Below are 21954 nucleotides of genomic sequence, written 5' to 3'. Positions count from 1 at the left end.
GGTCTACAGTTCCCTGGCTTGTCTTTACTGCCCTTCTTAAACAGTGGCACCACGTTAGCCAACCTCCAGTCTTCCGGCACCTCACCTGTGACTATCGATGATACAAATATCTCTGCAAGAGGCCCAGCAATCGCTTCTCTAGCTTCCTACAGAGTTCTCGGGTACACCTAATCAGGACCTGAGGATTTATCCACCTTTACCCATTTCAAGACATCCAGCACTTCCTCCTCTGTAATATGGACATTTTGCAAAATGTCACCATCTATTTCCCTACAGTCTATACCTTCCATATCTTTTCCACAGTAAATACTGATGCAAAATATTCATTTAGTATCTTCCCCATTTCTGTGGCTCCACACAAAGGCCACCTTGCTGATCTTTGAGGGGCCCTATTGTCTCCCTAGTTACCCTTTTGTCCTTAATATATTTGGAAAAACCCTTTGGATTCTCCTTAATTCTATTTGCCAACACTATCTCATTTCCCCTTTTTGCCCTGTGACTAGTGGAGTGTCTCAGGGTTTAGCACTGGGCCCATTGCTGTTTGTTATTTATATCAATGATTTGGACAAGAATGCACAAAGCATGATTTGTATGTCTGCAGATGACCCGAAAATAGGTGGTACCGTGGAAAGTGAGGAAGGTTATCAGAAACTGCAGCAGGACATTGAGGAGCTGGGGAAGTATACTGAGAATGGCAAATGGAGTTTAATTTGGATAAGCATGAGGTCTTGCATTTTGGAAAGTCTAATCAAGGTAAGAGTTTCATGGTGAATGGTAGGGCTTTACAGAGTGTAGTGGAACACAGGGACTGTGGAGTTCAGGTGCATGAAACCAAGAATGGGAAATGAAGATTTCAGACTGGGAAATGAAGGCGGCTTTTGGCTCACTGGACTTTATCAGTCAGGGCATTGAGTATAGAAGTTGGGAAGTTATGTTGCTGTTGTACAGGATGTTGGTGAGGTTGTACTTGGATTATTCTCTTCAGTTTTTGTCACCTTGCTGTAGGAAGGATATTATTAAACTGGAAAGAGTGCAGAAGAAATTTTCAAGAATGTTGTCAATGGTCTGAATTGTAGGGAAAGGTTGGGCAAGTTAGGACTCTTTTTTAGAGCGGAGGAAAATGAGGAGGGATCCTACAGAAGCATAAAAGATCATGAGAGGCAATGATAGGGTGAATGCACTCAGTCTTTTTCCCAGGACTAAAGGGTATCAGTTTCAAGTTAGAGGGGAAAGAATAAAAGAGAAGCTGATGGGAGGTAACATATGGAATGAGCTGCCAGTGAAGTGGTTGAGACAGGCACATTAACAACATCTAAAAGGCATTTTGACAAATACATGGATAGAAAAGGTTTAGAAGGATCTGGGCCATATGTAGGAAATAAGGTTAGCAGTGATGGACATTTTGGTCAGCATGGACAAGTTTGGGCCAAAGGCCCTGTCTCCCTGACTCTATCTGAACCTCCGCCCTTGACCTATCAATGTCATTAGTACTAGGATGGATGATAACAAATGGATCCTTCTTTTCCCACCTCTTCTCCAGCCTTGAGATGTTCTTAAGTCTGGCACCGAGCAGGCAACACAGCATTCGGGACTCATGATTAATATTCCCTCTAAGCTGAGTGTCATGCTCTGAGAGTTCGCATACTCCAATCAGTGTGCCAAAGCCAGTTCCAGCAGTGACTTCCGATTTTAGAAGTCACTGACACACAAAGACTTCTGCAGTCTACACAGAAAAGTAAGGAATTGGAAGAACATAGCTCATGACTGCAGAGAACTCTATCTGTCCCAGATCTTCCATCATCATATATTTACTCTCTTATTTCAGTCGTCCTTTCACAGTTGAATCATGGATCAGAAGCAGCTTAAAGGACAATATCCTGCATCAAATACTTCTGGATGTGGTACAAAATCAAAATCTCAACTTCTAAGTTGCTTTTTCTCTTTTTTTCATCATTGATTTTTAATTAGCCCTGCTAGTGCTCTGCCAGACTCTCCTGCAAGTGGCCTGGAAACTTTCTAAATCGGTTGGTTCACTTGCAGAGTAGTGGCCATGAGCCTACAACCTTAACCTGGTACTGACATTGTACGCTTGTTTACTTGTTGTAAAGGAGGAATGAGCAAACACTTGCTGAGGACATGCCTGACACAAAAGTACACCTATACAATATAAAAACTAATCTGACGTGTGAGATAAATAACGATCCTGTCATTGTTCCCAAATATCCTGATTTGGCTATCATGACAACAATGACAACTCAAAAGTACTTCATTGGTTAAAAGTGTTCAGAAGAAAAGCCTAATATAAATACAACAAAATCAGAAAGCACTTGAAATGCTCAGTGGGTATGATGATGATGGGTTATCATCCACCTAAAACGTTCGTCTGTTTCTCTTCAAAGATCTAACCTGATTTGTTGAGTATTTCATGAATTTTCTGTTTTATTTCAGATTTCCAGCAACTGCAATATTTTGCTTTTCTAAATAAATGCAAATTTTCCTTTTTTTTAAAAAAGGCATTAATAACAACAATTAACTGTACTACACATTCTACAAATTCATGTAGCCTATTGCCTTGCCTTTTTTTAAATAACAAATGCAAATTTAAAAATATCTTTCCCCAAATATTTTCTAACAGATTGACAGTGTCCAAGTGGATCAAGCTTGATCCTGATCGAGGCACATGTGTTGGCACTACAAGAGGGTTCCGGTAGCTCAGTGGTTAGCACTGATGCCTCACAACACCAGGAACCAGAGTTCAATTCCAGCCTCGGGTGACTGTGTGTAGTTTGCATGTTCACCTCCCCCTCCACCCCCTAACCCTACCATGTCTGCATGGGTTTCCTCCAGGTACTCTGGTTTCCTCCGAAAGTCCAAAGATGTGCAGGTCAGGTGGATGGCTGTGCCACTTTGCCCATTGTGTCCAGGGATGTGCAGGCTAGGTGAATTAGGCATGGGAAAAGCAGCATTACAGGGATAGGGTAGTGGGATGCTCTTCAGAAGGTCGGCGTAGACTCAAAATGCCAAATGGCCTGTTTCCATCTGCAGTAATTCCTTCAGCTGATCCAATGGGAGAGGAATGACCAGTGTGAAAATCATCTGCAAACTTGCCACAGTATCTGAACCCAAAAGTCACGATAATCTGTATTCAATCTGAGAGGAAGACAGTATGGGAACTAGGGGTCAAGATGCCTTTGAAATTACTTGTGAAAGTCCAGAAGCTATTTTTACAGAGAAGAATTACTGTATAAGATAACTTTTTGTGTATAACAGACAGGCTAATTAGGCTGTCAGTTTTAATAAGAGATATGTGTAAAAAAATTGAGATTATTGTTTTAAGGAGTAAAATTGGGAATTGATAATGATCTGTAAATGTGACAGATGAGGATTGATGCTTTTTTTAAGATACTAAATGGAAGACAAATGAGGTTAAAATAATGCACGCTAGTTTATTTCCAGATCAACAATTATGCAACAATCAGTCCTACATTATAAGCATTCTTTTTTGAAGGGAATGTATTTACTTTGTTACGTACAGCCCAGAAAGGAAAGACATCCATTTTATAGTGCCTTTTATGACTACCAGTCTTCTCAAACCACATTACAGCCATTGTTTGGCTTTTTCAGTGCAGTCACTGTTATGATGGAGGAAGCCATGCAACAGTAAGCTCTCACAAACAGGAATATGATAATAATCAGATCATCTTCTTTTGTAATGATTTTGAGGAAAACATGTTGATCAGAACACCTGGGATAATTTCTCACTCTTCTTCAAAATAGTACCACGGGATCTTTTATGGCCACTTGGGAAGGCAGAGGTACCTCGTCATAACCCAACACCCAAAGGACAGTAATTCTAATAGTGTAGTATTCCCTCAGAATGACACTGGAATGTCAGCCTTGAATTTTGTGCTCAGCTCCTGATGTGGGACTTGAACTCTGTGACTCAGAGGAAACAGTGCCACCAACTGAGACAAAGCTGACATATAAACTTGAGTAAAGGAACATCAGCAGTTGTCATCCAAGGCAGTGAATGCAGTGGCCTATATTATTGAAAGATCCCCACTCAAAGCGTAAAGGCTAATAAATCAGGTTGGTTCCTTTTGAGCTACCTGCACCATTGGGAAACTATCAAAAAAACATTTTGCCACTTTTATAAAAAAACAGAAATTCAGCAGTTATGTCAACATCTATGAAGAGAAACAGAGTAAATGACTGGAGTCTTGTCTGATTTCTTCAGAATGGAAGGCCACATTAATTGTGTTGCAATTACAAAAATTGCAATGAATATTAAAAGATTATTTCTGATTCAGAAACAAAGGCTGAGCAAGCTTGGCATTAAAGAGTTGTGTATTTCTTATGTTTCAATCTATGTTATAATTTTAATGATAATCATGCAGTTACTATTTACATGTGGCTGCATGTTAGAAAGAAGGCAAGTATAAATCAAGAGGCATAACTTTCCTGACTACTGATGCAGACAAATACCCACCGCTGTCACTTATGCCAAAAGGGTTCTTTATTTTTATACGGGTAACTCAGTGGTTAGCACTGCTGCCTCACAGTGCCAGGGACCCAGGCTTGGCCAACAGTCTGTATGGAGTTTGCACATTCTCCCCATGTCTGTATGGGTTTCTTCCGGGTGCTCGGTTTTCTCCCACAATCCAAAGATGGGCACGTTAGGTGAATTAACCACGATAAATTATCCACAGTGTTCAGCGATACATAGATTGGCTACATTAGTCATGGATTAAATGTAGGGGAATGGGTCTGCGTGAGTTACTCTTCGGAAGGTCAGTGTGGACTTGTTTCCACATTGTTATCAGACTGTAGGCGTTCTATGATTCTATGAAATACATGATACTAAAGAAAAAGTCACAATGTGTATGCAATTCTGCAGATATGCCTCACTAACATGTTCAGGAGAAGTGTTTGCATACAAACGACATTTGGATGCATCACAGTTGCACTCAAACTGTCAGATTTAAACTTTGGTGAATATTAGGAAAGTAGAATCTGGGGAAAACATGAAGACAGCTGATATTTGCATACATCAGGGTTGCATGCTATTTCAGCTGAATTATATAATTTTACAAACATTGTATTCTTTATATTTGACACATTTTCAGTAATTCCTGAAATTAAATTTTACTAAAAGTGCCTGCTACCCATCTCATCTTTATTGTCACAGTATCTGGGGATAATTTAATAGAAGAAACAGAATTATTTTCATGGAAATGCAAGTTAACTACATTTTCTCAACAGCAATGAAACACGTGAATTCTAAACATTTTTCACAATGAACAAATTTCAGTATTTCCCAAGAACAATTATTATTTATTTTTAAATATAAAGGCTCAATTTTTCAATTATAACATTTCTATGATGCTGCTTGCATTCAGAGTTGCATTCCAAGTTTAATCCATAGTTTATACTGATATCAGTCCTTGATGTCAATGGACTGAATTTTCCCCACCTCTAAACAACATGGGTAATGCTAGACTGTAAAAATAAGATTCTCATGTTGAAACCAAAAGGTTGATTTTCCACTCTAGATTTGAATGATGAGACAACAATCTCACTAGTGAGTGGCGAGAAGCTTGTTTCCATGTATTTACATCTCATTGCTACCTCTTCTCAGTGCACTGACAAGCAATCACCTATTCTTTCATGGGGCACAGAGTAACTAGATAGCAGCCATTCCTGGGATGGAAGTCAGAGCAGGTCACTACATGCTCCTCTAGTCCTCTATCTTGGATGGTAGTCCCCAGCATCTCAGGGCATGCTCCATGGATAGCACCTACTCAGATGCTCACAACATCTTTGCCTTGCCTTTTTGTGCTTTGCCATCTCGTTCAGAACTTACACACTCAGTACTAGCATTGACACAAAGCCAGGCAGCCTTCATGCTTATCAGCAGTGATCAGTTGAGGAGGTGGAGATGTTGCAGTGTGGCATTGTGCTGTATTAATGTCATGCCTACAGTATGTTAACAGCAGCTTATGCAGTAAACATACTTTACATGCTCTAAGCAAATGGCCATGTCTCAAAGTCCATGGGCAAGTCAAGAAGGGAGTGTCACCACAGTCAGTCAAAGGCAGCATCTCATCTCACTCTGGGTGCTTGGATAAGGTCAATCACCTGGGTAGGGTGGTCAGGATGAGATCTGTTTCACTGCAGTACTGGGATTGAACTATTATCAGTCCCGTAGATCCACTGCAACCAGCACAAAGATTGGCAGTCATCAGTCGATAGTCCAGCCACCCTTCAGTCAATTGCAGGGATTGGACGCAATGTGCTGGAATGCAAACTGGATAATAATCGTGAACAGAGACAACTCAACATATAAAGTGGGAGGTGTTAGTGCACTGGAAGAACATATTACAACATATTACAAGGGGGCATAGCTTTAAATTAAGGGGGGGTAGATATAGGACTGATGTTAGGGGTAGGTTCTTCACTCAGCGAGTCGTAAGTTCATGGAATGCCCTGCCAGTAGCAGTAGTGGACTCTCCCTCTTTATGGGTATTTAAGCGGGCATTGGATAGGTATATGGAGGATAGTGGGTTAGTGTAGGTTAGGTGGGCTTTGATCGGCGCAACATCGAGGGCCGAAGGGCCTGTACTGCGCTGTATTCTTCTATGTTCTATGTTCTATGTCAGCTATTACAAGGGGGCATAGCTTTAAATTAAGGGGGGGTAGATATAGGACTGATGTTAGGGGTAGGTTCTTCACTCAGCGAGTCGTAAGTTCATGGAATGCCCTGCCAGTAGCAGTAGTGGACTCTCCCTCTTTATGGGTATTTAAGCGGGCATTGGATAGGTATATGGAGGATAGTGGGTTAGTGTAGGTTAGGTGGGCTTTGAACGGCGCAACATCGAGGGCCGAAGGGCCTGTACTGCGCTGTATTCTTCTATGTTCTATGTTCTATAAATTACTATTGGAAAGAGAGAATCATTGACAGTTACTATTATGTTGGCTTTGACAGGGGGACAATGCAGTACGAGATGGTCATAAATTAAAGCAAATGGGAACATGTGAAAGCTCAGATCTGATGAGGTCAACAGTGAATGCAAAGAAGAAAGGAATATGAATGTTCAGAGGTGCCCTAGGTTGAGCCTGCGACTTACTCAGCAAAGAGTGATCTGTGTACCTTTCTATCCTTGTGCGAATCACAAACGTGCGATGGAAATGGAAAATAGCTGGAATCTCAGCCTGAGTTTTTGGAGTAAGTGTTTTCTTTCTGTCTGAATATGCAGGCTCTATTCTTAAGCGATATGACGCTCTTCAAAGAGCAATTTCATTAACCAGCTACTTAAATGATACAAGTTGAAGACAAACAAAAGCAGAAATTGCTGGAGAAACTTAGATGATCTGGCAGCATCTGTGGACAGAAAGCAGTGTCACTGTTTTCAAGTCCAGTGGCCCATTTTCTGAGAAATGTCATGAACTCAAAACACTAATTCCATTTTCTCTCTACAGATGCTGCCAGACGTCTGAGCTTCGCCAACAATTTCTGTTTTTGTTTGTTTCAGATTTCCAGCATCTGCAATTCCTTGTTTTATTTACACAAGTTGAAGTAATCATTGTACACTGAACGAGTAATGCTTGCAGTGTTCAACAATGCCCTGGCCATAAGTCCTGGCCGCAAGTAATCTTTACCACATCTCTGGTAATTTCAAATTGACCACGGTAATCTTTGTGAAACCATATTAAAAGTTTCACCTGCAGGACATAATTCACAAAGATCATCCAGATTATACAAGGGATTAGAGCTGATTTCTTTTCACATTGAGCTGTAAGCATTTGTCAACATGTGCTTATATGCATTTTGCCTTTCTGGGTAATGGGGTTCAGTAATCTTGCCACACTTACAATCTCATACTTTGTTTATACTACTGTACACATCAGAATAAGGTCCATGGAGAGGAATTCCATAGCTGTCCTTTTCAAAGTTCTTCATGTCCCTGTATGGAGGACTATGCTAAACTGTCACTTGGATGTGACGGTAACTTGAGCAGTCAGAATTCACAAGAACTTATTATGTTTCTAATATTCCCATACAGGTTATTGGAACTATGACCAATGGATCCAGCCACAGCAGGCATCTTTACTGTAGCCACAATGTGACGAAGGCAAAGAGAAATTGAGAAGGAATGAAGTTGTAGCTAAAGGTCCCTTCAGGACGCACAGAAGATATGGGAGGCACCAAGACCATTGTCCTACTTGCAAGTTCCTTTAGGTAAGCCAAATGTGTTGCCATCATAGACCAAGAATGCCTTGGGCACCATCAAAAAACTTTGCTAGCTGCTAGCGCCAGACCTATAGGGATGGTAGCCATTCTAACCCTTGGTCATTAAAGTGACAAGCTGCTTCCAAGGATCCATTAAGGGCTTATATGGGGTCAGTCAAACTTCAACCAACAAATACATCAATGCTGTTAGCAATGCAATTTGTGCCAGATCTCTCAGTTTCATAACATTTCCCCATAAAGAGATCAATGCTACAGCCTGGGCAGTAGGCTTTGTCAATATATTTGGCGTCCCCTAGGTGCAGGGAAAATGCCATATCACAATGCAGCTGTCTGTACAGGTGGGAAGGGTGGCACCTAAATGAAGCCCAGATCAGCTTTCTTGGGAATGGTTTGTCAGTGCTATTGAGAAGATTCAACTGACTTGGTAGGGTTGTGGAAACCAGGAGTCAATACTATATAGTCATATCAAAGTACATATAATATTGGTAGGGGCACAAAGCATGAATTGTAGGCTTTATAAGGTTTTAGATTGATTCAACATAGGAGGGAAAGAGTCTAAGTTAGGATTACTATGCATTTATGGAAGTGTGCAGTGATTAACACTGCTAAGTCATAATGCAAATAGCCACACGGAAAAATGATGCCACACTAACAATGGAGGCCTGTCTCAAAGAAGTATATTGAATATTCCTAGATACTAGGTGTTCTGCAGAAAAACAGAAGAAAGGAAAGCAATTTATTTCTTCTTAATTCTTACATAAAGATGAGTGTCACTGCCAAGACCAGCATTTGGTGCCCATCTTTAATTGCTTTTAAGTGGTGACTGCTTTCTTAAACCACTGCAGTCCATCGGGAGTCCTTTAGGAAAATATTAGAATGCTGAAGACAGGATGTCCCAGAGGAGGACAGAGTCTAGTTGGAACTAAAATCATGTAGTATACAGGCCATCAACATATTGAGAAACAGATTTATTCGGAATTTACAGCAAATTACAGAATTATATAATAACTCTAATGGAGTATATTAATCATACAGACTGGGATAGTAGTCATATAAAGGAATGAGTCAAGAGTGTGGTGCTAGAAAAGCACAGCCAGTCAGGCAGCATCCAAGGAGCAAGAGAATCGATGTTTCAGGCTTAAGCCCTTCATCAGGAATCTCCAGTCCTCACTTTCTCCCATATAAAAGAAAGAGACAAGCAAGGGATCTAAGTGTGTGTACAAGGGAATTTTATTTACAGAATAATAGACATTGGAGACAGAAGATACAACACTTCATTCTGAGATGTGCCAAGTTGATCAAATGTTAGTGGGGGAATAGTGAGAGGACAATGATAATTGTATCCTAATGTTTAAGTTGGCTATGTAAAAGGAGAAGGAATACGCCAAAATAAGAGCAATTAACTGAGGGGAAACCAAACTCAAAGGGGTGAGTGTGGACCAAGCCCAAATAAACCAAAATCAAAGACTGGCAGAGAAAACTGCAACTGAAATATTAGGTGCCTTTGAACAAAAAATAATGTGGCTATAGCCAAAGCACAATAGCATGAAGGAGAAAGGGAGGAAAAACAATTCAGATCTCTCTAGAAGAATGAAAGAGATAAAAATGAAGTATTAAAAAGTACATTTATGATAAATTACAGAAGCAAAGAGTGAGTGTCAGCCAACATAAAAAGGAATCCAAAAATTTTCTATTGACCCATAAATAGTTAAAGGATATCAAAAAGAGAAGTGCAGCAGATCAAGGATCAAGAGGTGGATTTATGCATAGAGACATGCCGCACCTGAATTTACCAAATAAGATGATGACCTTAGACCAGATGAAAAAGTAGAAGAGGTGACGGCTCACACTGGAAGGGTTTAAATTTTGATAAGGAGGAAATATTCGACAGGCAGTCTGTACTAAAGGTTAATAAACCACCAGAACCAGATGAATTAAAAGAAATACAAGAAGGAAGCAAGAAGGCAAAGCAGAATTCAGGTCCTATTTGCCTAACATCCTTTAAAATCAATAATGGCCTCAAAAGAACAGGCCTCTGGGGATGAAGGAGACAGGCACCAGGCAGTAAAGGAGATAAGAATGAGAGGGGAATAATCAACACTGGGCATGATACAGGATACAGAGAACCAGATAGCACTGTGCATGGTGCAGGCAATCAGACAGCACTGGACATGGCGTAGGGTGCAGTGAACGAGTATTAGGCTTGGTGCCATGAACAGCAAAACAGAGAACATGAGGTATGGTGAAAAGTGCAGTGAACCAAAAAACCAATGAGGATGGTGTACAGTGTGCTGGGCAGAATGCGGTGAACCAGAAAGCACGCTGGGCAGGGTGCGCTAAACCGCAGAGCGTGTTGGGCAGGGCACGCTAAACAAGACAGCGCGCTGGGCAGGGTGCGGTGTACCAGACAGCGCGCTGGGCAGGGTGCGGTGTACCAGACAGCGCGCTGGGCAGGGTGCGGTGTGCCAGACAGCGCGCTGGGCAGGGTGCGGTGTGCCAGACAGCGCGCTGGGCAGGGTGCGGTGTGCCAGACAGCGCGCTGGGCAGGGTGCGGTGTGCCAGACAGCGCGCTGGGCAGGGTGCGGTGTGCCAGACAGCGCGCTGGGCAGGGTGCGGTGTACCACAGAGCGTGCTGGGCAGGGTGCGGTGTACCACAGAGCGTGCTGGGCAGGGTGCGCTGAATCAGACAGCACACCGGGCAGGGTACAATGAAGCAGAGCACGTACTGGGCAGGGTGTGGTGAACCAGAGAGCATACTGGGCAGGGTACAGTGAACCAGAGAGTGCCCTGGGCAGGGTACAGTGAAGCAGAGAGTGCCCTGGGCAGGGTACAGTGAAGCAGAGAGCGTGCTGGGCAGGGTACAGTGAAACAGAGAGTACCCTGGGAAAGATATAGTGAAGCAGAGAGCGCCCTGGGTAGGATATAGTGAAGCAGAGGGCATGCTGGGCAGGGTACAGTGAAGCAGAGAGCACTGGACATGGTACAGGGTGCAGACTGCATTGGGCATGATGGACATGAGAACCAGAGAGACCTGGGCAGGGTGCGGGGCATCAAAGATCACTGGGCATGGTTCAAGCTGCACAGAACCAGAGACTATTCAGCATAGTGCAGACTGCAGAAAACAAGACAGTATTGGGTATGGAGCAATGAACCAGAGAATACGATTATCATGGAGAGGGATAGGAGCACACTGTATCGGAAACTATTTAATTAGGGGAGGGGGAATTGCAATGTTATTAGGGAGGAACTGTGGAGCATAAACTGGAACAAATATTCTCAGAGAAATGCACAAACAAAATATGGAGGTTGCTTGGCAAGCACTTGCGAGTGCTGTGGCAAGGTAGGGATGGTAGGGTGAAGGAACCTTGGATGACAAGAATGATGGAATGTCTAGTTAACAGAAAGAAGGAAGCATACTTAAGGTTCAAGAACCAAGGATCAGATAAGGCCCTAGAAGGTTACAAGGTAGCCAGAAAGGAACTGAAGAATGGACTTAAGGAGAGCTAGTGGGCGGCACGGTGGCACAGTGGTTAGCACTGCTGCCTCACAGCGCCAGAGACCCGGGTTCAATTCCCGCCTCAGGCGACTGACTGTGTGGAGTTTGCATGTTCTCCCCGTGTCTGCGTGGGTTTCCTCCGGGTGCTCCGGTTTCCTCTCACACTCCAAAGATGTGCAGGCCAGGTGAATTGGCCATGCTAAATTGCCCGTAGTGTTAGGTAAGGGGTAGATGTAGATGTAGGGGTATGGGTGGGTTACGATTCGGCGGGGCGGTGTGGACTTGTTGGGCCGAAGGGCCTGTTTCCACACTGTAAGTAATCTAATCTAATCTAATCTAAAAGAAGCATGTAAAAACCTTGGTGGGTAGGATTAAGGAAAACTCCAAGGCATTCTACAGTTATGTGAGGAACAAAAGGATGCTCAGAGTGAGGGTAGGGCTGATAAGGGATAGCGGACAGAACTTGTGCCTGGAGTCAGAGGAGGTAGGGGAGGTCCTTACTAAATACGTTGCTTCATAAATTCAATAGTGAGCAGGACTCTACTGGGACATTGACCTTTGTGAGGTCAGTGTGAAACAGGCTGATATGCTCAAACATGTTGATGTTGAGGAGGAGGATGTGCTGGAAATTTTGAAAAACATGAGGATAGGTAAGTCTCCTGTAGGCAGACAGATATACCCATGGTTACGGTAGGAAGCGAGGGAAAATGGTGCTGCACCATTGGCGATCCCCATTGTCCACTATAGATGATGAGAAGGTGGCAAATGTTATTCCCTTGTTCAAGAAAGAGAGTAGGGGTAATTCTGGGAATTACTGACCAGTCGGTCTAACATCGGTGGTGGGAAAATTATTGGAGAGGATTCTGAGAGACAGGATTTATGATTACTTGGAAAACCATAGCTTGATTAGAGATAGTCAGCACGGCTCTCAGGGGGGCAGGTCATGCTTCACAAACCTCATTGAATTCTTTGAGGATGTGACAAAACACATTGATTAAGGTAGAGCAGTGAATGTGGTGCACATGGATTTTAGCAAGATGTTTGAGAAAGTTCCCCATGATAGGCTCATTGAGAAAGTAAGGAGGCATGGGATACAGGGAAACCTGGCTGTCTGGATACAGAATTGGCTGGCCCATAGAAGACGGAGGAGGGCAGTAGATGGAAAGTATTCAGCCAGGAGCTCGGTGACCAGTGGTGTTCTGCAGGGATCGGTTCTGGGACTTCTGCTCTTTGTGATTAAAATAAATGACTTGGATGAGAAAGGGTAGGTTGGTAAGTTGGCCGAGAGCTCAAAAGGTTGGTGGAGTTGTGGATAATATGGAGGGCTGTTGTAGGTTGCAACGGAACATTGACAGGATGCAGAGGTGGGCTGAGAAGTGGCAGCTGGAGTTCAACCTGGAAAAGTGTGAAGTGATTCATTATGGAAGGTCAAATTTGAATGCAGTTTACAGGGGTAAAGGCAGGATTCTTGGCAATGTGGAGGAAAAGAGGGATCATGGAGTCGACATCCATAGATACCTCAAAGTTGCCACCCAATTTGATATGGGGTTGTTAAGAAGGCGTGTTGGCTTTCATTAGCAGGGGAATGAGTTCAAAAGCCACAAGGTTGTACTGCAGCTCTGTAAAGCCTTGGCTCAACCACACTTGGAATATTGCATTCAGTTCTGGTTTCCTGATTAAAGGAAGGATATGGAAGAGAGGGTGCAGAGGAGATTTATCAGGATGCTGCCTAGACTGGAGGGCAGGAATTATGAAGAAAGGTTGAGTGAGCTAGGGTTTTTCTCTTTGGAATGAAGAAGGATGAGAGATGACTCGATAGAGGTGTAGAAGATGATGAGAGCTATAGATAGAGTGGACAGCCAGAGGCTTTTTTCAGAGGGCAGAAATGGCTATCACGAGGGGGCATAATCTTAAGGCAACTGGAGGAAAGTTTAGGGGAGTTGTCAAAGGGAGGTTCTTTACACAGAGAGTGGTGCATGCATGAAATACACTGCCAGTAGGTAGTAGTAGAATCAGATACATTCGGGATATCTAAGCGGCTCTTGGATAGGCCATGGATGATAGTACAATGAAGGATACGTAGTTAGATTGATCTTCGGATAACAGGTCGGCACAACATTGAGCTCTGAAGGACCTATACTGTGCAGTACTTTTCCCATGTTTCTAACACTGGGCAGAATGCAGTGAACCAGAGAACACTGGGCATTGTACAAGTTGCAGAAAAGCAGACATGGTACAGGGTGCAGATCGTATCCGACATGATGCAGGCTGCAAAAATCAAGAGAGCACTGGGCATGGTGCAGTGAACCAAACACCATGAGGCATGGTGCAGACTGCAGAATACCACAGAGCTTTGGGCATGGCGCAGGGTGCAAAAACCCAGACCACGTTGGGCATGCTGAAGGTTGCAGAGAACCACAGAGTATTAGCATGGTGCAGAGCACCAGAGAGCACAGTGCAGGCTGCAGTGATGCTGAGAGAAAGGGACAATGTTCCAGCATGCTCTGGCACATTCAGGATGGAGTGAGTGAGACTTGATGCACCAATCTAAGTGCCAAATCTGAGAATAGAAGTATTGAAGCTCTTTCAATCTTGATGAAGCACTTGGGTGGAATGTTGGATGCTGTTAACAGTGTCTGAATTACAACTGTTCTTCAGGACGTTTTCTTTACCTGATCTGGGCGGCACGGTGGCACAGTGGTTAGCACTGCTGCCTCGCTGCGCCAGAGACCCGGGTTCAATTCCCGCCTCAGGCGACTCTCTGTGTGGAGTTTGCACATTCTCCCTGTGTCTGCGTGGGTTTCCTCCGGGTGCTCTGGTTTCCTCCCACAATCCAAAAATGTGCAGGTCAGGTGAATTGGCCACACTAAATTGCCCGTAGTGTTAGGTGAAGGGGTAAATATAGGAGAATGGGTCTGGGTGGGTTACGCTTCGGCGGGTCGGTATGGACTTGTTGGGCCAAAGGGCCTGTTTCCACACTGTAGGGAATCTAATCTAATCTAATCTATATAAAATACAAGAGCAAATATTTTATGTGATACGTTGAAAGAGCGGAACTAAAGTGTTTGTCAAATCACATGTGCCAGCTACAAGTAAATCTAAACACTAACTACTGATAATATCTGATTACTATTTTCACTGCTTTGCAACTATTGGCACACTGATAAGAAAGTCTAAAGGAAAGCAAATAAAGTGAAATGTAACTAAATAAACAGAGGAAAAATTATAAGAGAATGAGGAAAAGTGGGAAAAATGGGAACATGTGGGAATATACTGAAGAGAAACAAGAGAGGAAATGGGGGACACAAAACAAAAAGATCCATGGTAGTCAGAAAAAGGAAAGAAATAGAAAAGTAAGAGCATAATGAATAAAAAATACAAAAGTAGAACATTGGTTCTCTTTTCTTTTGCAGTGGACAAAGGTAGAAGGCAAAGGTGGTGCAATCTAAAGGGATCAGCAGCAGAACTAGGTTCAATTCCAGCCTCGGGCAACTGTATGTGTGGATTTGCACATTCTCCCCGTGTCTGCGTGGGTTTCCTCCGGGTGCTCCGGTTTCCTCCCATAATCCAAAGATTAGCAGGTCAGGTGAATTGACCACGCAAAATTGCCTGTAGTGTTAGGTGCATTAGTCAGAGGGAAAATGGGTCTGGGCGGATTATTCTTCGAAGGGTCAGTGTGGTCGTGTCCATGCTGAGGGAATCTAATCTAATCGAACTGAAAGAGTCACAGAGTCATTCAGCATCGAAACAGATCCTTCCGTCCAACTAGTTCACTCTGTGTTCCAAAACTAAACTATTTCCACCTACTTGTATTTGGCCCATATCTCTCCAAATCTTTCCTATTCATGTACTTATCAAAATGTCTTTTAAACATTGTAACTTGTACCTGCATCCATCACTTCCTCTGTCAGTTCATTCCATTCACGAACCACTGTGTGTAAAAAAAATGTTGCTCCTCATGTCCTTTTTGAATCTTTCTCCTCCCATCTTACAAATATGTCCCTTAGCTTTGAACTCCTCCACCTGAGGGAAAAGACCTTTGTTATTTACCTAATCTATGCCCCTCATGATTTTATAAACCTCTATAAGGTTATGCCTCAACCTCCTACACTCCAATGAAAAAAAGTCCCAGCCTCTCCTTATAACTCAAACCCTCCATTCCTGCCAACGTCCTGGAAAATCTTCGTTGAACTCTCTCCAGTTCAACAATATCCTTTCTTTAACAGGGTGACCAGAACTGAACACAGAACACCACAAGAGGCCTCACGATATCTTTGCAGAACCTCAACATGCCAGCCCAACTCTGATACTCAAAAGGTCTGAGCATTGAAGGTAAGCACACCAAACAAGTTCTGCGAAATAAAGAAACTACAAAGAGAGAGAGGTGAACAGAAATGGTGACGTACTGAACATTGTAAAGGTAAAAAAGTGAGAACTTGAACAAACAAAGGAAAAGGAAGAGAAATGGTACCAACAGCATGGAGAAAGTCGCATTAAGATAACAAAATTTACCATCCTTAAAAAGGCAAACATCTTACATGTTTCTTAGAGCCTATTGTTCGCTGAGCATCGACCATTTGGAATGGAATATACATTTGATTCTTACTCTGCATAATGTCTACTTCCCAGACACATTTGAATAAAGGCAAGTTATCCAATAAAGCAAAGTTACAATATCATATTCTATATTGTTATAAATTTACAGGCATTATACAGTTTGTCTGTAGCATTACTTTTTGTTCTCTAAAAATAGTTTACATTGGTAAAAATTAAGTTAGACAAATAACCAATAATATTTGGTGTTGAAACTGCCAGCAGATTGTATTCTTCTCAAAAGCCAATACAGTTGCAGATTGCACATAAACATCTGGAAGATCTCTACTGCTATCTGAAGAAATGGTAATATGGATAACTGCATCACTAGCTCCCAAAGATGACGGATAGATCCTTGTCGTGTACATCCGTACACAGCTCATCCAATGATGTCACAGCTTCAGATGTGTTCCTGACTTGGAGAGTTGGGATCTTAAGAGCTAATGTAATTAGACAATCACTAAATTAACTCAGCTGCTGCATTAAGAGGAATCAGCTGGAATTTATTCATACAGCAATTAATACCGTAATAAGGGAGTCTATTACCCAGCCAACATGGCTGTGTTTTCTAAAATAAGTAGCTGATCAGAACCATGAGAAATATATTCTTTATTCTGCATTTCTTTTAAACTCTAAAATGAGAAATAAGCTTTCATGGAGTCACACACAGCTGCACTCTAGGTCGGTCACAGTCAATACAGGCTGCTTAAAACAATATTTTACTCTAAAAACCTTGGAACTAATACGGTTGTGCTCGTATATCAAACATATTACAAGCTTGCAATGTGAGTTATCATGATGAGAACTCCTAACCACAGCAGCTATGATTTACTGAGTGGTTCGCCTGCTGACCTACTGAGACTGGCTGGGAAGAGCACAGAGGAAAACAAGGAACAGAGAAATTTGGATCGGAACTCTATATAAACACAGTGCATAATATAACATCACAGACATTAAGCCCCAAGTTCTTGCCAATACAGTTAGGGCAAAAAAAAATTGAAGATTATACAATACAGAAACTTTTAAAGAAATTTGAATAAGGTGGAGTGTAAATGGTGCTGACAATGTTGTAACTAAAATAATAAACAAAACACATACAAATGCATAGACATCAAAACCTGCTGTTTCTGCATGAATAGTATGGGAAATTCATGTGATTTTTTAACAGATGCCATCTGCAAATTTTCTTAAGGGCTCTGAAAATTATAAAATCTTGCTAGCGCTTTACCTAAACTGCAGAAAACAATTTACATCAATATTTAAACTGAAATCATGGTAAAGGAACATCTCTTTCACCATGCCATTAGATATTTCTGGAACAATAGTGGAACTTAATGGACACAATAAAAATCAAGTAGATGCCTTTCCCTTTACAATATCAGCTCAGCTTCAACATTACGTACCTCAAACTGCCATGGCTTTTTAGACTGCAGTTGGTCGTAGTGAATCGTTTTTTTACCTATACCAGCTGTCCATTGTAAATGATTTCAGATCAACAAGATTTATGCCTGAGCTAATTTAGAAATCAAATTCCAGGGAGAGCAAAAGACAAAAACAAAACATTCCCAAAACTAGAGAAGTGACAGGAAATAGGCTGACCCATGTCAGAAACTAAATTCTGGAAACATACCTGGAACATCAATTAATCTTTTGTAAACATTTAAAAAGGCTGCCTCTGCTTCTTTGCTTCTTTTACTTAGGGCGTCGATCTGAAACAAACAATAAAAATATTCATTTAAAAAAACCATCACTCTTTCCTTAAAACCACAGACATTGACTATATTTTATTAATTTTAAATTAATGTTTTAACTATTTGTAAATTTAACTTTGTAATCTCCTCCAAATCTACAACCTTCTGAGTTATCTGCACTCCCCTAATTCTGATGAATTCCCAGGCATAACCATTCCATCATCAGTGGTAGTGCATTCAGTTGCTCAGTCCCAAACTCTGGAATTCATTTTGTATACCTCTTCGTCTCACTTTCCTCCTTTAAGATGCTTCTTCAAACATATCCCCTGACTAGATTTTTGGGCGTCTGATCCAATATCTCTTTTGCCCAATGTTTTATAACACTTCAGTGAAGCACCCTAGGACATTTCACTATATTAAAGGCACTATACAAGGTCTTGTAGTACAAAACCTTTGCGCTCCCAAGTTTCAGAGGGAAAAAAAAACCGTGTGCATTCAAATCAGATAATGTTATTGAACATTTACAAATATTCCTAGGACGACAATGGCAAGTGATAATGTGCACATAAGCATGAATAAATCCAATGGACATCCATGGCCCAACACTCAGAAACAAGAAGGGAAGAAAAGATATTCAAGTTCTGATCTTCAGAGCCACAAAGGATATTTAATCTTTTTTTTCCCCTTTGTACTACTACAGACCTCCCCCTCTCAGTATGTACCTTCTCCTCTTTGCCGCCATTCTGAACTTGCTTAAAAACTCTTCAGCATTATTATCTCCCCAGTTCTGAAGAAAAATCTTCAAGCAGAATCAAATACACTATTTATTTTCTCCTCCCTGCTAGCTTGCTCAGTGTTTCCACCATTTTCTACTTCTTTGACAATATTATTGCTAAAGGACATTAGGGACAAAGGTTGGCAAGCAGGCTCACAAACCAATTATATTATTGTTGCTTTATACCTCAATTCCATTTACCCATTGATAGATTTTTGGGATAGGAAGCAACAATCTAAGTCAGGGAGTCTTTTTTTGCCATGTTAGTGTCTCAATTCTCCCAGGTTGGTCAGATATTATCAAAACTAAAAATAAAATTCCATCACCTAGTTGAAAATGATGCTGGTCATAACGGATTTCAGTAACATTAAGGAGCAAGAACATCAGCTAGTTCTTTTCCAAAAACAATTACTCAGCAGCAAATCAGCTGAACAGCTGTTGAAATCCCTAAGTAACCCAGCCACACAAAAACATTTCTTAAAAAAATTCATTAGCCGTTCTCTCGTTCTTCCTCCAATATGGCTTTACTGGTTTTTCAACCTGACCAAAAATCGTCCAACCAAAAATATCTGAAGCTGATCATCTCCTAGATCTGCAATTCACGCTACCTCACACTAAGACTTCAATACTCAAGACAGATAAGATTGACGTTTAGTACATTCAACAACATAATAGGTTATTAAAAGAAACTCATACCAGTCAAATAAATGCCTTACTTATTAAATGTTCTTTCACTGTCGGTTTAATCTTTTGCCAATTATAAGGCATTTTTGAAATGAGTAACTCATAATCCTGACCAAAGGGATGCATAATGTAAATGCAAGACACCCAGTTCTTTCGTTCTGCCAGGAATCATGAAGAATTTACCAAACAACTTTCTAACAAACAGAAGCAATAGAATAATGACTATGTTACTGGACCAGTAATCCAGAAAAGTGAACTAATAGTATGGAAACATGAGCTCATAAACTACATCATTTGATGAAAATATAGCTACCAAATTGTTGCATCTGGTTCACTAATGTCCAGTCAGGAGACATAATCTGCTGTCGTTACCCAGCCTAGCCTGACTGTGAAATCAGAGTCACAGCAATCACTCTGAAAAGGCCTTGCAAGCTACTCAGTTGCACCAAAACACAGAGTACCGTCCAGAAGGGTGCCTACCAATACTTTAAGGCTAATAAAGTCCACATTACATGAAAGAAAATGAAAACCTCCTCTTTGCTGATTCTCAAATTTTTTTCAGGAGCCCATTTGCTTAGCATCACAACCAAAAACTTTTCCATGATTTGGTGTTACCATATTTTTAGCCAACAGACAGTTCAGTGGTGCAGGGAATGTAGGAACATTTCATGGTGCTTTATGGTGGCATCAGTAATTACATTTTAATTAGATATAACCTTTTTTCTAACAAACAACTTCATTTGTGCATTAACCCTGAGAAAAATAAACTGTGAAAACAAAACAGCTGCATGCCTAAGCAGCATGGAAGTGGCTATCACAGGAGAATGTATAGCTTGTAAAATGATGCCACATCTCTGATGGCTTAGTAGCCAAATATAGCACTACACTGAGGAGAAAGTGAGGACTGCAGGTGCTGGAGATCAGAGCTGAAAATGTGTTGCTGGAAAAGCGCAGCAGGTCAGGCAGCATCCAAGGAGCATGAGAATCGACGTTTCGGGCATGAGCCCTTCTTCAGGAATTTTATAACTTTAATAATTGAACCAGAATTTGAAGATTCCCTAAAAAGTGATCATTACTTTTTATTGATACAGCTTAATGGGTAAAGCTTCATTAAGAATCTTTCAGACCTGAGACTGTAAAAACTTTAAGTACTTGCACTGAGAAGTTTCAAAGCAACCAGAAAACTGACACTAATTGAAACTGCTCCCACTCAATTCTTTAATGGAGCGAACAAAATATTCTAAACTGCTCTGCGTGGGCCAGAATAAATGAACAAAAGACTCTGTTTGACGTAATCACAGGACTGAATAACTCCCTGGTCTCAGAAGAAATATATCTCATTTCATACACAATGGAACAGTCTGAAAGTAATTCCAAGTATATTCTTTCTAGTTTAGTAAACATTTTATCATTAAGCAATAAAAGACAACATTTAAATCAAAAATTAATTGTAGCATTCTGCCTTAAGACAGAAAACATTCAATCACACTGCAATAAAGTGTTAATCTCAAAATTCAAACATTTGAGGGGGAGCAAAGTCCAAACCCTGTCATAGTATTCCATATAACTGAACTACAAACATCTTGAATAAAAATCTGATCGCTCTTCCCTTATAAGCAACACGACTGTAGAGATTTCTTCTTATAAACATTTTCTAGTCAGAAAAGGCATTGAGGTTTTTTTCACCATAATGCAGTCAAACGCATACTCTGTATTTCAGCACTTTGTGGTTGAAATTTATATTAAGATTCCATGATGCACAGCTAAAATGTACTTTTTTAAAATAAAAAGCAGCTGAGGGACTGATAGACCTTTATACCTGATTGGTTAAGCCAGTTAAGTCACTGGGACCAGTTTTCAGGTGTCTGTTTTTTGATGAATGTTAAAGAAACAGTGCGAGACAGATAGACTAACAGCATATCAGTAATGAGAGACTTTAGTTGACAACTGAGTGACCAGGAAAACAAAGATTGAGAACAGAACAAGAGCTGGGGATCGAAGAAAAGAACTAGGTAAATACAAGATCGTGCATTCAAAAGAGTACTGTGGAGGAAGCTAAGTAGCAGAGAAGAATGGATGTAGATGATTTTGTAGGGTCAGTACTTTGAGAAAGTGAGGACTGCAGATGTTGGAGTACCAGAGTTGAAAAATGTGGTGCTGGAAAAACACAGCAGGCCAGGCAGCATCCGAGGAGCAGGAGAATCGACGTTTCGGGCATAAGCCCTTCTTCAGGTCTTTGAAAAACACACTTAAAATGCACACTCAACTGAGTGTATATGTAGATTAGTGCTGTTTATTTTTATTTGTTCATCGAACATAGGCATCGATGAACAAGCCAGTATTTATTATCCATCCCTAATTGCCACTGGGTGCAGGAATACAATCATAGAGATGTTAGGAAGGGAGCTCCAGTATATCAACTCAGTGATAGTGAAAGAACTAAGATATATTTTCAAGTCAGGAT

At 41.3% G+C, this 21954-nt stretch overlaps 1 protein-coding gene across 7 annotated transcripts in view; it reads right to left on the bottom strand.

Annotated features, from left to right (window-relative positions):
* Positions 1 to 21954, bottom strand: part of LOC140491292 (protein CASP-like) — a 618172-nt gene that overhangs the window by 303171 nt on the left and 293047 nt on the right. For all 7 annotated transcript variants that reach the window (XM_072589278.1, XM_072589273.1, XM_072589277.1 and 4 more), the window contains exon 4: positions 17971 to 18049. In XM_072589278.1, coding sequence (XP_072445379.1) covers positions 17971 to 18049 — 79 coding nt within the window. The remainder of the gene's footprint in view (positions 1 to 17970; positions 18050 to 21954) is intronic.

The sequence above is a fragment of the Chiloscyllium punctatum genome, chromosome 19, assembly GCF_047496795.1.
Source record: "Chiloscyllium punctatum isolate Juve2018m chromosome 19, sChiPun1.3, whole genome shotgun sequence".
NCBI lineage: Eukaryota > Metazoa > Chordata > Chondrichthyes > Orectolobiformes > Hemiscylliidae > Chiloscyllium > Chiloscyllium punctatum.
The sequence above is the reverse complement of the archived record's forward strand: the minus strand, read 5'-3'. Positions and strand labels throughout refer to the sequence as shown.